The sequence below is a fragment of the Rutilus rutilus genome (assembly GCF_951802725.1).
Source record: "Rutilus rutilus genome assembly, chromosome: 19".
Lineage (NCBI taxonomy): Eukaryota > Metazoa > Chordata > Actinopteri > Cypriniformes > Leuciscidae > Rutilus > Rutilus rutilus.
Window position 1 is genome coordinate 26,383,010 of NC_140232.1, and position 15,950 is coordinate 26,398,959.

The 15,950-nt window shown below is 38.2% G+C and overlaps 1 protein-coding gene across 8 annotated transcripts in view; it reads right to left on the minus strand.

Moving 5' to 3' along the window:
- Positions 1–581: 581 nt before the first annotated feature.
- pde4d (phosphodiesterase 4D, cAMP-specific) overlaps positions 582–15,950 on the minus strand; it is a gene marked incomplete at its 5' end in the record, with an annotated part of 120,198 nt that continues 104,829 nt past the window's right edge. For all 8 annotated transcript variants that reach the window (XM_084388525.1, XM_084388523.1, XM_084388524.1 and 5 more), the window contains 11 exons: positions 582–1,082; positions 1,836–2,018; positions 3,187–3,309; positions 3,537–3,691; positions 5,181–5,280; positions 5,399–5,563; positions 5,673–5,771; positions 6,379–6,554; positions 6,970–7,063; positions 11,754–11,866; positions 15,348–15,397. In XM_084388525.1, the coding sequence (XP_084244651.1) occupies positions 591–1,082; positions 1,836–2,018; positions 3,187–3,309; positions 3,537–3,691; positions 5,181–5,280; positions 5,399–5,563; positions 5,673–5,771; positions 6,379–6,554; positions 6,970–7,063; positions 11,754–11,866; positions 15,348–15,397 (1,750 nt within the window). In that variant the 3' untranslated portion in view covers positions 582–590. The remainder of the gene's footprint in view (positions 1,083–1,835; positions 2,019–3,186; positions 3,310–3,536; positions 3,692–5,180; positions 5,281–5,398; positions 5,564–5,672; positions 5,772–6,378; positions 6,555–6,969; positions 7,064–11,753; positions 11,867–15,347; positions 15,398–15,950) is intronic.

The following is a 15,950-nucleotide window of genomic DNA, read 5'->3' on the forward strand; positions in this document are numbered from 1 at the left end:
ATCATTTTTGCATATTTACCCCAAATATGATCATTTAAATTATGTGGAAATTGTGTTTTTATATGTTTCTTTTTCACTTTGGTACCATATCTGTTTGATACACAAAAACAAATAATGCTTGATACACAAAAACAACAGCCAACTGAATTCAGATTAATAACACATTCAAGGCATCAGGAAGACGTGAAGTTCAAAGCATTTGTCTGCTAAAATACTTCGAATTGCAGGAAAAAATAGTGTCTTGTTGGTGAAAAACAGCTGCTTTCTAAGTTCAATGTTTCTAGAATACTGCTTCAGTAACAAAAAAAAAAAAAAAAAAGTACCTCGAAATCGGGAATAAAAGACAAGCTTCATAACCTTTCTTTTGTTTGTATGAATGACAGGTGGGAGTGGAAAAGATATTCCTGAGTGTAAAATGGTTGAAACTAAAAACAAAAAAGAGTGAGGAATGAAAAAGAAAAACATGTTAAAGGCGGACATTAAAAAGCACTTCTTATATGCAAAATAGACAATGAAAAAACTAATATCTTAACCATAAATAAGTGTTTCTCATCTAATATAAAAAAGTTCAGGTGCCGTTTCATACTGTGTTATGTGTTGGCAGTGTCCTCTTCTTCCTCATCCTCTTCCTCCTCCTCCTCTAAAACACAGGGTTCTGATAATTCCCGTTCCTCCTCGTGTTCGTCCTCCTCGTCCTCCTGTCCGTCCCCCACCTGCTCGTCCAGGGGGATCTCTGTACATTCGGAGTCCTGTGTGCAAAGGGTTTTAGAGTCACTGCAGCTGTTTTCCTCCTCTTCCTCCTCCTCCTCCTCCTCCTCTTCATCAGGAGGGCTGCCGCTGTCCTTCTCGGTGTCGGATTCTCCGTCCTCCTCCAGAGTCAGTTCAAACTGGAACTTCTCCTGTCCGGCGGCGCGCCTGCCCTCGCTGCAGGTGTCCAGTGCTGGAGAGGGGCTCTGTGGGATGGTGCCCTGGTACCACTCCCTGTTGTCCTCCAGCGTGTCCAGGATGTCCTGGGCGTCTGGATGTACAAGGTCGGCCCACGTCTCCCACAGTGGGTGCACGATGTAATCGATGAAGCCCACCTAGAAAAAAAAGATTTTGAAAGTTTTTGAAAGATGCATATTTATCAGAAAACAATATGTTTTTTTTTTTTTTTTTCATCTATTGTGCTATTTGAAAGGATTTATAAATTAGCTGGCATATACACTTCCAGTCAAAAGTTTGAAGTCAGATAAAAAAAAATATATATATATATTAATATTTTTATTCAGCAAGGACATTAAATTGTAAAGACATTTACAGTGTTAAAAAAGATTTCTATTTCAAATAAATGCTGTTATTTCGAACTGTTTATTAATCAAAGAGTCCTGTAAAAAAGTTATCACAGTTTCCAAAAAAATATTAAGCAAAATATTTCAACATTGATAATAATGAGAAATTATTCTTGAGCAGCAAATCAGCATATTAGAATTATTTCTGAAGGATCATGTGACACTGAAGACTGGAGTAATGATGCTGAAAATAAAGCTTCGCATCACAAGAATAAACTACATTTTAAAATATATTCAAATAGAAAACAGTTATTTTAAATTGTAATAATATTTCAGAGTATTATGTTTTACTGATTATTGCTAAAAAATGCAGTCTTGGTGAACAGAAGGAACTTCTTTAAAAAATAAACAACATAAAACAACAAATTTGATTGCTAGTGTACATCATCAACATGTTAACCATTTTATGCATGAATTATTAAATCACAATATATATAAAAAGCTTGATATATATTCAGTGTTTCTTTATTTTATTCCTCCTTTATCCACCCTGAGCTGCCTTACCTGTGACTTCTCGACTGAAGCGTTGTGCTTGTCACACATGGGGCTGATCTCCATGCCGCGCTCACGCTCTCTGTCCCCCTGGCTGAAGAACTCTTCCATGATGCGGTCCGTCCACTGCTTGTACAACTGCAGAGGCTTGGTGGGGTTACTGAGGTCTGCACAGTGCACCATGTTCTGCAAGACCTGAGATCAGCCAGTTATGCATACATATTAATATTTACATTCATTTGCACATTCATAAGTGTATTATCATATTCAGATTCGGGTGCTGAATACTTCAGAGCAGAGGTTGTTAACCTTTATAGACCCAGACTCTCAACCAACCCATGTAGCCACATAAAAAGTTGTAGATCCTAGCTGTAGCAATTATTCTTTATATATATATATATATATCTCCATACACATATATATACACACACTCACTCATCGGCCAATTTAATAGGTACACCTGTTCAACTGCTCGTTAACCCAAATATCTAATCAGCCAATCACATGGCAGCAACTCAATGCATTTAGACATGTAGACGTGGTCAAGATGATCTGCTGAAGTTCAAACTGAGCATCAGAATGGGGAAGAAAGGTGATTTAAGTGACTTTGAACGTGGCATGGTTGTTGGTGCCAGACGGGCTGATCTGAGTATTTCAGAAACTGCTGATCTACTGGGATTTTCACACACAACCAACTCTAGGGTTTACAGAGAATGGTCACTGAAAATATCCAGTGAGCGGCAGTCCTTTGAGTGAAACAGCAGCAGAAGACACACCAGGTGCCACTCCTTTCAGCTAAGAACAGGAAACTGAGGCTACAATTTGCACGGCCTCACCAAAATTGGACAACAGAAGATTGGAAAAACGTTGCCTGGTTTGATGAGTCGCAATTTCTGCTGCGACTTTCAGATGGCAGGGTCAGAATTTGCCATAAACATGAAAGCATGATCCATCCTGTCTTATATCAACGGTTAAGGCTGCTGGTGGTGTAATGGTGTGGGGAATATTTTCTTGTCACACTCTGGGCCCCTTAGTACCAATTTGAGCATAGCAGACCATGTCCATCCCTTTATGACCACAGTGTACATGTCACAAAGCTCAAATCATCTCAAACTGGTTTCTTGAACATGAACATGAGTTCACTACACTCATGGTGTACCTAATAAAGTGTCCGGTGAGTGTATGTATGTATGTATATATTTTATTTTTTTTATTAACATATTAATTTATATATTTTACTATATAATTACATAATCAATCAAATTTAAATAAAATTGAATCAAATAAAATCCTTTTACACAGATCTTCAAATCATAACCTTTATTGTGATATCTACAGTGCAACATGAGCATTAAGGACGAACCTGTATCCTGTCAGAGTAGTTGTCCAGCAGTAATACCCCTGAACTGGTCACCTTTTTGGTCTCCACCATGGTTTTCAGATCCGCCAACAAATTCATGTGCTTAGACATGTCTGTGGCCAGAACCTGCAAAAAAAAAGAAAGAAAGATGAATGGTCATCCATTTTGGCTGGAGAGAAAAAGGGTAATTTATTGGCCCTTAAATGAATTTACACTTATATTCACATCTGTAAAATGAACGTTTAGTTCCATATTACAATTATCAGTGAAATTAAGCTGCAAAAACAGTCGAGTGTGATGAAGGACAGCAAACTTATAGACCAATGATACATCATTGATACATCATGACTCACAATGTCAATGACCATCTTGCGGAGTGACTGTCTCTGTTTCTTGGTCAGGTTCTGGAAGATGTCACAGTTCTCTTCCTGCAGCAGTTTAAAACCTACAGCCAGGTGATGATTCTCCAACACAGACGAATCGTTGTACATGAGGGCCAGCTCAGAGTCTGAGAGAAGAGATTGAGAGTGAGGAGAAAAGAGGAAGCACGATTAACTATATACTGTACTAACTATATTTCATCAGCTCTTTTATTTGTATCTCTATGTGGACGCCCTATGAGTAATAACCTAAATTTTCAGTTTTACACAAAGCTACAGTATGGTTTCAGAAGTCTTATGACCATTTTCATGAAACTTTCATGGGGCTTTATTTTTTTGGAGCTTGACCTTTCAGAACAGCGCAAAGGTTCGTCAAAATGTCTCATTTAGTACTCCACGGATTAAAACAGCAGCATGAAGGTATGGAACAACCTGCATCCCTCCTCGTGTTCAAGTTGTGACAAACCCCACTGGCCCCTCAATTAGTCACTGAGGGGATTTTACTGGCTGTGTGGGTGGGACACGTGAGCTTTGTGAATCACAGACACATGTAGCCCACCTAACACATGCATCGATAGCATGTGAAAATCGCCCGATTGACCGTTTGCCGCACGTGACAACAGCTTAAACACGTATTGATTCGTCTTTGAGTGAGTCCGCTACTTTGAACAACGTGATTAAGCTAAAAGTGGTTCTGACAGCTGTGAAAAACATTGCACAAACATAAATTCTAGGAAGAGCCTTTTGGAAGCAACAGTTGCTTTACGGATACAACAGGAAAAAGATTAGCTTTTTTTTTTATGTATGTACATTTTTCATTTTTAATAATTATGTTTTTGTTTTTTTAATAAGTCTCTTATGCTCGTCAAGGCTGCATTTATTTGTTTAGAAATACAGTAAAAACAGTAATATTGTGAAATATTTTGAAATATGTTTTGTGATGCAAAGTTGAATTTTCAGCAGTCTACAATGTCACATGATCCTTGAGAAATCATTCTAATATGATGATTTGGTGCTCAATTATTAATAAAGTTCTTGTTATTAAACTTTTAGCTGCTTAATATCTTTGTGGAAATCTTTGAAATATAAATCTTTTGTACCATTATTAACGTTTTTACTGTTGCATTTGATTTATTTTACGCATAACTGAATAAAAGTATTTATTCTTTATCTTACTAACTCAAAAATGTTGAATGGTAGTGTATCACTGTTTCCACAAAAATATTAGGCAGCACAACTGGTTTTTCAACATTGACAATAATAAGAAATGTTTCATGTGACAATGAAGCCTGAAGTAATATAGACCAATAATATAGCTTCTGAAAATTTGGCTTTGCCATCACAGAATAAACTACATTTTAAATTATGTTAAAATAGTAAAACTGTAATAATATTTCACAATATTACTGTTTTTACTGTTGATCAATATGAGCATAAGGAATTTAAGTAAAAAAATCTGAATTATCCCAAATATTTTGATTGGTAGAGTAGACTTTGCCCAGTCCACTTAGACCATGTATGGCAACTTTTCATTTATAATAGAGAGGTAGAGACTTACTAGTCTCATTTATTTATTTATTTTCATTTATTCATGTTGGTAGAGAGGTAGAGACTTACTAGTGTTAATGAGGAACTGGTTGGAGACGCCAGGATGGTCGACATCATGTATCGCACTGGCAAATATGGCAGCAAGAATTTCAAGGTCTGTAAACACAGCCTGAAAATAACAGACAGATTTTCTAAAATCTCAAATCATTATCCACTTTCTTTAATACTCAACGATCAGAAGAAATGGCATTCTCGCAGCACTGCATACTGGGACAGCCGTATCGTACCTCAAGGGCAGGGGTTGATAGCAGGACGTGAGTGGACTGTGTGACATCAGCAGCGTGGATGTTGTTGTGATAGGCAACGTCAGCATGGTAATGGTCCTCTAAAGTCATCAGATAAGTGACAAACGTGTCGAGGGGAATTTTAAACGTCTTTAACAAGTCCCTCTCCTACAGTGGAAAAACAACCCACATGGTTTGTCCTTGTTAGCAGGAGCATCTTATAAAAAGACACAAGCTAACTTGAGCTTGAGTGAGACAATACTGTAAAGAAAAGTACCTGGAATATTGTGTGCATCATAACCGTTAAAGGTCTGTTCCCAGAAAATTCTCCCACTTTGAAGACATTAAGGCCCCATTTATTTACATCTTCAAGCTCCTGAAATGACATAAAGGGAAACACATGTATTTAGATGTCCTATATTGCAGTTTTCTGTAAATCTCTTATTTATAGTCTTTTAATTATACACACTACCGTTCAAAAGTTTGGGGTCGGTACGATTTTTTCATGCTTTTGAAAGAAAAAATGTAAAAAATTGTATTGTAAAATATTATTACAATCTAAAATATCTGTTTTCTATCTGAATGCGTTTTAAAATGCCATTTATTCCTGTGATGGCAAAGCTGAATATTCAGCATCATTACTCCAGTCGTCAGTGTCACATGATCTTTCAGAAATCATTCTAATATGCTGATTTGGTGCTCAAGAAACATTATTTTCTTATTATTATCTTATTTCTTATTATAATCAATATTGACATAATTTTGTGTAAACCATGAGACATTTTTTCCAGGATTCTTTGGTGAATACAAAATAACAGCATTTATTTGAAATACAAATTTTTTGTAACATTATAAATGTCTTTACTGGCACTTTTGACCAACTTAATGTTTTCTTGCTGAATAAAAGTATTCATTTTAATCTTAATTACTCACTTAAATCTTACTGTCCCCAAATATTAGAATGGTAGTGCATATTTACTTACCTTGGCCAGCTCATCTTCTGTTTCAGTTTTAACCCCAAACCGGGGGATGTTTGAGTTGGTAAGGCTGGAACTGTGCGTTAGTTTTTTTACGCCGCTAATCTGGGACATCGGCCTTTTCTTCTTCTCCTTGTCTTTTTGAGACTGGGGTGATGGCATTTCCACCTCGTGTTGCTTGTCTACAGAAAAACAGAAAGTGCTCAGAGAAGGTTCTAGAAATCAGAGGTGCTCATGGGTAAAAGCACAGCATGTGTCATTACAGCCACTGATTTGTAGTTTTGTGAATGAATGGTGGGCTATGGTCATTTAATGGTCTTGCTTATGGCCTGATTATTCAGCTACACAGCCGTCAGGCTACAGAGCTGCTGTTGGCCTGCTTTTTTGCTCATAATCAGCACTTCATTTGTCCTAGTTCTCCGAGTTACCCCCAAAAATCCACATAGTTGCCCTCCTCTAGTCAAAACGCTATTCCTCTTAACTCCATTGTGCATTTAAAAGTGCAATGTATGTTCCCACATTACATTCAGTGTAGATTCATTTTGTCAACATCAATATTGGAAAAAAATTTTTTTTTTTTTTTTGTGGGACACTCACCTAAGAATGTACTGGAGATGAACTCAGATACCTGGTTACCAGATCGGCTCATCTCTGAGAGGTGAGTCAATTCTCTGTTCAACATCCTCTTGAACTGTTGAGAGATAAACAATTCAAATGAATTTTTTTTTGCCATTTAGATCTATTTTATGCAAAAGGAAAAAAGGGGGAAAAAATGATTTCATTCAAAGTAAAACTATCTTGTGTGGAGGTGTTGTGTAATATGTTTGTGCTATTGTTTGAAACACCCCCTCTGAAATTCATTGCTGAACAAGTCACCATTTTACCTCTTTTTTTACGATCATTTAATGGATTTTCCCTTGTCAGCTGTGTCGCTATCAGTCGGCAGATACGCCACGATTTCAAGGCTGAGTCCTCCAAACAACCCAAAACATATGCATCCTCTCACACTGTTAAGAATGTCAGGTCAAAACAACCTGCTGGGTCACACCAGATAGATGCCACATTTCTAACAAGATTTGTTAGAAAAAAACTGCTGCATGCTCGAAAATGAACTCGCTAATGTGCGCAAACAAATAAGCGACAGCACATGTTGTGCTGGTGCTTTTTATAGTAGTTTGGGTTTAAATAATGATACAGCCTAGATGAAAATGGGGAAGCAAAAGAATAAAGAATAGTCTTTTTCATACAATAATTATGATGAATTCTGTATTATAAATATATATATATATACACACACATACACAAAAATGCCATTAATTAACAAATCAATTCATTTAAATATCTGCCTGTCATAGTCTGTTCTTTATGCAACCTTTTTTCTTTGTGCAACCACATACTGAACACCAATAATAAACAATAGCAGCCTGTCCAACCCCATTCCATTATAAGAATACAGTATTTCATGATTAATTAACTCACCTTTATGTACCCCCAAGAAACTGACAGCAAATAATTTGCCTCAGGCATTTTGAATGAGTAAGTCCAGATAGCAGATGAGATTAGAAAACACTGGCTGATAGGGAAGACAAACACAAAATGCTCAGTGCAGATGGTCTCAAAGCTCCATTTCTTTTTTAATCCACCTGAACTAACATTGCGATATTAGGCTAAACCCCATCCGAAAAGTCCAGACATTCCAGGGCATTCCTCACGACGGCGTTTTCCATTGTTAAGAAACCTGTCAAGATTCCATCTACGACAGAGGAGGGCGTGAAGAACCCACGGCTTTGTCTGATAGCATCTCTTTCTTCTCGTACGTTGTGCACTCTTCAAACTAAATAGACTGAAAAATGCCTACGCCTTGGAAGGAAAATATGCCCAGTTAACAGCTTCCAAATAAGGCTGCGTTTCACACAATCACTCAGGTGAGAGTGTTTCTGAGTGCAGCACTACCAATCAGGCATCTCCGGATTAGAATGAGCTCATCGCTGCAGCCGATTGGCCGAGCTGAGCTGGCATGTAAATCCTCTGGGAGTGCTTCGCTCCCCGGGACCCCTCCCACTTCACCCTCTGGATGTCTACAGCTCAGTTGGAGGTTGTGTTTTTTTGTACGCGAGCTCTGATACAGCAGATAGCTCCCCAAAAGGGCACACAGTCATTATGTGTGGTTTGTATTAATGCGTATTCACGTCATGTTCCACTATGTGCATGTGTGTGCGGACAGATGCGCCTGTATGTGTGGATTGGTGAGGTAATCTTCATGACATGACGTGATGTTTGGAAGTGAACATTGTGTCAACCAGACTCATAAAATATTCAGTAAAGTTTATTCACATAAATCCACAGAGGGGAGTCAATGGAGACCATATGGGATATGAACAAGAACAAAATAAACTGATGACGCCATTATATATTTGTCCTGGTAAATTGGTAATGAGCCCTTGAATAAAGCAAAAAGTGTGCTGGGAAATGTGCCATTTTATTCTCTTATAGACTTGTAACTGGAATAAATAAAAAAAGGCTGGCCCAGACTTTTTACTGCCCTGCCCTATGCCATGATCACAAAAATTACAGATTTTATACACTTGCACATTAATTAATACATATATTAAATATAAAATAATATACATTTTAAATGAATAATATATATATATATATATAATATAACTATTATTTGTAAATAAAGTATATATATGAATTGTATATGAATAAATTATTCATATATATATATATATATATATATATAAATGATATTAATTTATATGAATTATATATATATATATATATATATATATATACACATATACATACACACACACACACACACACAATTATATAATTAATTAATTAATAAATAAATTCACAATATATGAATATATTCACACAAATGCATGACCGAGGACTGAATTATTTGGCCAAATGTATGGTAACTGAATTACAGACTTCCAATGGCCAACTATCCACAAAACACACTGTGCCCTGAGAGCAAGTGACTAAAAATGTACCTGTAGACCATGTACATTTTTAGAAATGTCACTGAGGTATTGTAGCACAACCTGTCTTTAAACTGAGCTGGACAGAGCTGGTGGCAGAAGACCGTACAGCACGGCAGCAAATAAAGAGCTGAGGCAGTGGAGCTGACAGAACATGGTCAGGGATTATTTCACACTTCTGGTCCCTGTGTACCACTAGTGGGATGCCGAGTAATTTGCAGCTTTACTGGAGCAGATGAGCCGACGGTAATAGGCTGTTGAGGGTCCGTACGGACAGAGGTGACTGTGTTTCTATTGTTGGAACATCTAGAGGGTGTTAAAACACGTCTCCGAGCTAAAAATGGGAAGATATCACACAATTTGTAGCTGTGATTTCTTGAAAATGTGTTTTCTGGGACAGGCCTAAATAATTCTTTGTTCCTGGATACGTCCCCCTAGTTTAATAATACGCCTTGTAGATCAAAAGCAACATTCATTCATTATTTCTTCTGAACTTGCAGGGGGGCTTTGACATCTATAAAATATGATATAATAGGTCCAAATAACATAATCCTTATTCTAATATGAATTGCACATTACCACTGCAGCAGACTAAACTGAACAAAGCCATTAAGCTTTCTTTGATGCATCACTATGGTGTATCAAGATGTGGACTTTTTCCAATATCTGTAACACTGTATACAGCTTTAAAAAAGATGCAAATCTCAGATTCAAAGATGCAAATCAGATAAGCAAATAATCATCAATAGAAAAATAAACCAAAATAAAATGACTAAATACCAGATCATCTAGTATATAAACTGTACTTGTTTCTAAAGTGACAATGTCCATCATCCACATCAGCAGATCAAATGAAGCACAATTAAAACAATTTTTTTTATAATTATGGTATAGTATTAATGATAATATAGTATTAAAATTATTGTTTGTTGTCAGTGCAAGGTCACGTGCATGTTAATGCATGCTAATGTTTGAGTCTCTCGAAAATCATCCATATTTAGCCTTAAAATACACATAAATGATGTATCTGGCCTAATTTGCTACCCAGATCACTGCTTGATCAAAACAAAAGTGTAGTTCTGATTGAAACACTATCTTACAGAGTAATCCCCACATATAATAATTACATTTTAGAGTTATAAAGTTAGAGTTATAAAACATATCTAAATTGACTTCTTATGGTGAAATAGATTTAATGATTTCGACAACTGAAAAGGAAGATGTATTCAAGCACCTGGGCCAATATGAACATTCTGACAGCTAATAAATCATGAAAACAATGGCAGCTGGACATCTATACACAACCGAACCTACACACAAAATATAGGTACTACATAACATTTTTTTTTTTTTTTCATAACAGATTAGCAGTAGCTATTTCTGTTCTAAAACAGCATGAAAACAGAGTTATTTATATCAGTCGGATAACACTTGCGTGGCGACTGTGAGGCAGTTTTATACAGGATACGCCACTATTGCTATTGAGCTAAAGCAACAAAGCAAACTGACAGGCCTTGTGCGTTTCCATGGATACTGGGAAATGGGGGGGTGGGGGGGGCTCGTTCAAGTGAGACATATGAAAATGTGAGTATTAGACTCTTCTGTTACTTATGTCTGGTCACCTCTGTCGGACCTTTAGAATGGTTGCGTAAGCAATATGAGAAGCATCTCGTATTTTGTTATTTTAAGGGGTGCTGTGGCCAAATGGACTGGACGAGAATAGATACACACTACAGGCTGATTAGCATGCTGTATGTGTACTAGGGCCTTGCTGGAGACTGTGGGCATGCTCAGTGCAGCCTGAATGACGATTCTGCTGCTGTTATTGCAAACAGAGCACTGGTTAAAAGACACCAACTGATCTGAAATCAACTTCACTTCAAAACAACTAAACGCTTTAGTTGTTTATTACTGATCTGATTGCCATTTTAGAATATTAATCATCTGCTGCTCATGTTTGAACCAATGCACAACACAGACATCTAAGGCTACAAACACAGTATGATGAGTACCAAACACAGTCAGATGTGATGCGTATTTATTTACTGGTGTTCAGGTCTACTGGGATTCAACAAACAACAACAAACATTAGTGATAACATAAACAAGTCTTAAAATAGTAATTTGATCTTGAGGCATTATAGCACAATATAATATTGTGCACAAGTGAAAATGATTCAAATCCGAAAACTGTTAAAATAAAAATAAATCACAAAAAAATAAATAATAATAAAAAAGTTATAAATCTACAACACAAGCCCTAATTGTGATTGTGAGTGGAATATGAACACCTGAGATGTTAATAATTGCACTTCATCAACTTGCAGAACCATCCCAGGGAATCCTAAACAAGCAAAAGCGCAGATAAAGACACCTAGAGCTTTTTTACCTTGTTGGATGCCATCTCGCTGACCGAATGCCTGGTCTGTAGGGTCTCGAGCTGGTCGAGGCACCAGTCCAGCTCCTCCAGGGTCTCTGTGGCCAGCTTCTGGTAGGCCTCCTCTGGAGGAAGAGAAGGAGGCAAGGAGTCAGATCTCAGATGCTTTAGGTGTCTAGTTGAGGCTCCCAGCAGAGGGCCCAAACTGCTGTAGACCGCCATGTTGGGATATCCCGACAGAACGCATGGGTGATTCTTCATGCTGTGCTGAAGCCCTCCACAGTGAATGATGGGGCTCCAAATCGAGCCAAAAAACAAGGTTTCCAAAAACAGCGGAGCTGTAATCCGACGAGGCACGAGGAGTGGGAGTCAGATCTCGTGAGAAGCGGGGAACACTAAATCCCTTAAGAAAACATACAAAGGGGCCACACAAATCAACACTCTCACACTGCTCACAAACAAAACGACAACACGCGCTCGACTGCAGAATCTATGGTCCTAAATGTTCGAGAAGCCCGGAGTGAAAGCTCTCATCTCGGGACAGAGAGAATGTCATTACTGTGGGCAGGCCCATCTCTGCGTGACAGATGCCGGTCTGCATCCAAGAAGCTGAGTAGTGTGCGGTGGCCCTTAGGAGCACGTGATCCGGCCCATAACAAAGCATACAGGCATAGTGTCATAACAATAACACACACGTACACTCGCTCATACACGCATACAAAGCACACAGAGGGTTGACGCCAACAGATGAGTGACCAGTCCCTGTCTCCAGTCCTCAAGCTGAGCTGCCGCACAAAAGAACAAAGGTGATCGCATCTGCCTGCCCTCTTTTCTCAGAGCGGTGGATGCCCTGCATGAGCACGGGGCAGCCGTGGAGCGTCGCTAGCCGAACGTGAGCCGAGCTTCCTCTTGAAACAGAAGCCTGAAGCCTGCCAGTGCTGCTGCATGCAGGAGAGAGAGGACTACAGCTAAAACCCGGCATGAACTTTACGGGATTTCGAGCTGAGGAGCTTGGGTCCTTCACAGCTGACACTTTGAGAAGGCTGGTTGTGCTTTGGCTTTTAAAGAGGATGCTTTGTGATTTATGTTTATAAAGATAGCAAATCATTTCCTAGTGAAATTGTGGTCAGCATCTCAAGATCACTGAGATGAGACCATTTATGACCTGCAAAATTTGTGCAATCTTATATCATACGCTTTTTATGGTTTATGGAGTTTATGCAAATTCGCAAACGTTTGTTGCATGTGCATTTTCGAAAAGGTTAAGGATGACCATATGAGGGCATAAAAATAAGTGAAACTAAATAACAAAAGACTGACAAAACAGACGTCAGTGCAGCTATGCTAGACATGTTGCTTACTTGTCACTACTATGAAAACAAATGCCACATGTACATTGCTTCAACAAAGCACACATTATCTTATTCATTGTCTGTCTGTGTCTTTCTCTCTCTCTCTCTTTCTGCATGTGTGGTGAAGTACACAGGGCTGGGGTGCCACTTTCTCTGAAAGAGACTGCACTGACGTCAATGACATTCTTCTCGTGCTTAGCGCGACATCATACACCAGCCCATGAGAGGGCACGGGCTCCATAGACAGGAGAGCTGGGGTGAAAAGCAGGACTGGAATCCTTCAATCTGGGTCACAGGCTCTCACTGCCTTATCAGCCAGAAACTCCTCACCGAAACGTCAGCATTTGCTTGTGCGAGAGACTTTATTTGGATACACCACAAAAAAATACCTAAAAAAGGCCTTATCCTGTTCAATCAAGTCTTTATTCCCCCATTGTGAGCAGAATTTGTGTGTTTGTGTGAATTGCTACTCAGAGGGCAAACAGATGAGTGCAACCGAATGCAAGTCAAATTATGAACTGAGATTTTCTGGAAAAAAGTGATTGATACCTGTCGGTGCAAAACTGCAGTTTCTAGAGTGTTCCTAACATGTTGCTATGAGGGTTCTAAAGTGTTCTTAGTGGTTTTAAGTACTTTGCTAAGCGGTTTAAGGGGGTTCAGCGTGTTTTTTAGCGTGTCAGGGTTCAAACAAGGTCATAATATACGGTCTGTAGGAAATTTCAAAGAAAAGAATTTAGGAGAAAAGGGTTTTGGACCAATATGTATTTCACCTAAAAATGTAAATGATCCCATGATTTACTCACCCCCACGAACAGAGATATATTAAAAAAATATCCTAGCTCTTCCAAGCTTTATAATGATAGTTAATGGGGGGCGAGATTTTGAACTAACTTTTTAGTTTGGGATTTTTAACCCCAAAAATGCATCCATCCATCATAATAATCCATAAATTATCCATACCGCTCCATGGGGTTAATAAAGGCCTTCTGAAGCGAAAAATGGGTTTTTGTAAGAAACATATCCATACTGTATTTAAAACTTTATTAGCTATAATAACTAGATTCCGGAAGACGGCATTCCGGCCCCCATTCACTATCATTATAAAGCTTGGAAGAGCCAGGATATTTGTTAAATATATCTCAGATTATGTTCGTCTGAAAGAAGATAAACATTACATAGCAAGCCCCACTGATTAGTCATTTAGTTGGCTCTTTTATCCACAGAGAGATTTACAACACGCTTATTGGAGAGACATTCTCCCTGGTGCAACGTGTCTTGCTTAACCATCATCAGAATGGTGAACTTTATCTTTAGCCACTGGTGCTTCCATCCTTATCTACATTATGGTATATGGCCATTGGTCATCCATCAAGTCATCCTACACTCAACACCCATCAGGGTCACATGACATCTAAACTCAGCATGGGGAGTTAAATTGTATAATGTCTCCATCTGCTCACTGCTTCTAGTACAAATCAATATTATAAATCTATAACACTGGTGCTTTTTATCTCTGCGACTGAACATTCTGCTCATGCTAAACATCCAGCGAGTGCTCGGTACTACAGTTCTAGGTCAAACACCTGCATCTCAAAACAAGCTTTTCTTTGCAAACCTTATAAATAAACCACAAACAGCTGCTAATCAATATAATGAGCAGTGCCTCATGATTATGGCAAAGCGACTGTCATATCCCAGGATGCCCTATAAAGCTGACATATGCATGAACAAATGGGTAAAAGTGAGTATAAAATTATCTTTAAAGCCTTTGTGCATAGAGGGTATTGTGACATATTTTTTCCTTATCGGCTTCAGAGTACATGACATGCACAGTGCGTATGGGATGTCTGGAGGCTGCCCTCATGCTGGTTTAGACAAAACGGAAGGTGCCACACAAGGACAACGTCATCCCTCATATGACAAACAGTGTCTAACAGTTCTCCACAAAACAGATACAATGTGATCTCAATGATAAAGATCGGTTACGCAGTGTTGAACTGAAAATAAATCATTTAAAATTGAAGTACTAAAATTACTGATACTAAAATACTAATAAATTAAAGCAATATAGAAATATATAAAAAACTAATAAAAATGACAAAAGCACATAACAAAATGACTAAAACTTAAAATAAAAATTGAACATGAACAAATAAAAGTGTTTACAAATAGCCTAGTATAAATCATACTGAAATAGCACTGCTGTTAAGATGGTATGACAATATTCAAAGTATAAAAAGCAAAGGTACGACACCTGTGTATGAGGTTTTTGTGATGGGAGGTGGGTTACACATTGGGGATCTCCTGTTTGAGAAAAAAAGGGAAAAAAAGAAGGTGTCATTGTCTATGATGCAAGTAACAGATTGACTACTATTTGCACATTTACAACATATACAAATTCTGTCAAAGATGTGTCCACCAAAGCATTTTTAGCCAGCTGAAAAAGCCAACACTCTTCGGCGGGGCAATATCTGTGGAAGTGTTACTAGTATCTGATTTCCCAGTGAGTTTGTTTCTGAATATAAAAATGTCAATACAAATATTAAGTAAATTGCACTGGCTCTTGTTTTCAATGATTTTGTTCCGCTGTTGTGCTTGTTGTTGTCGTCTGTTGGTATTGTCCCGCCCCTCCTCCACTGTGATTGGACGGCTGGGTAAAAAGTGACAGTGATGAGCGCTGCATTTTACACAAAGTTGAACACTCTTCAACTCTTGGTGACCGGAAAAAAATGCAGAGCATTCAGTGTGAAATAGACACTCGGCACCTAGTCACGCTGCTGCCGTTTAAAAAAAACACAGCGCTCCCATTGAAAACAGTTGGAAAAAGAAAACCGCTTTGGTGGACACACGGCCTTAG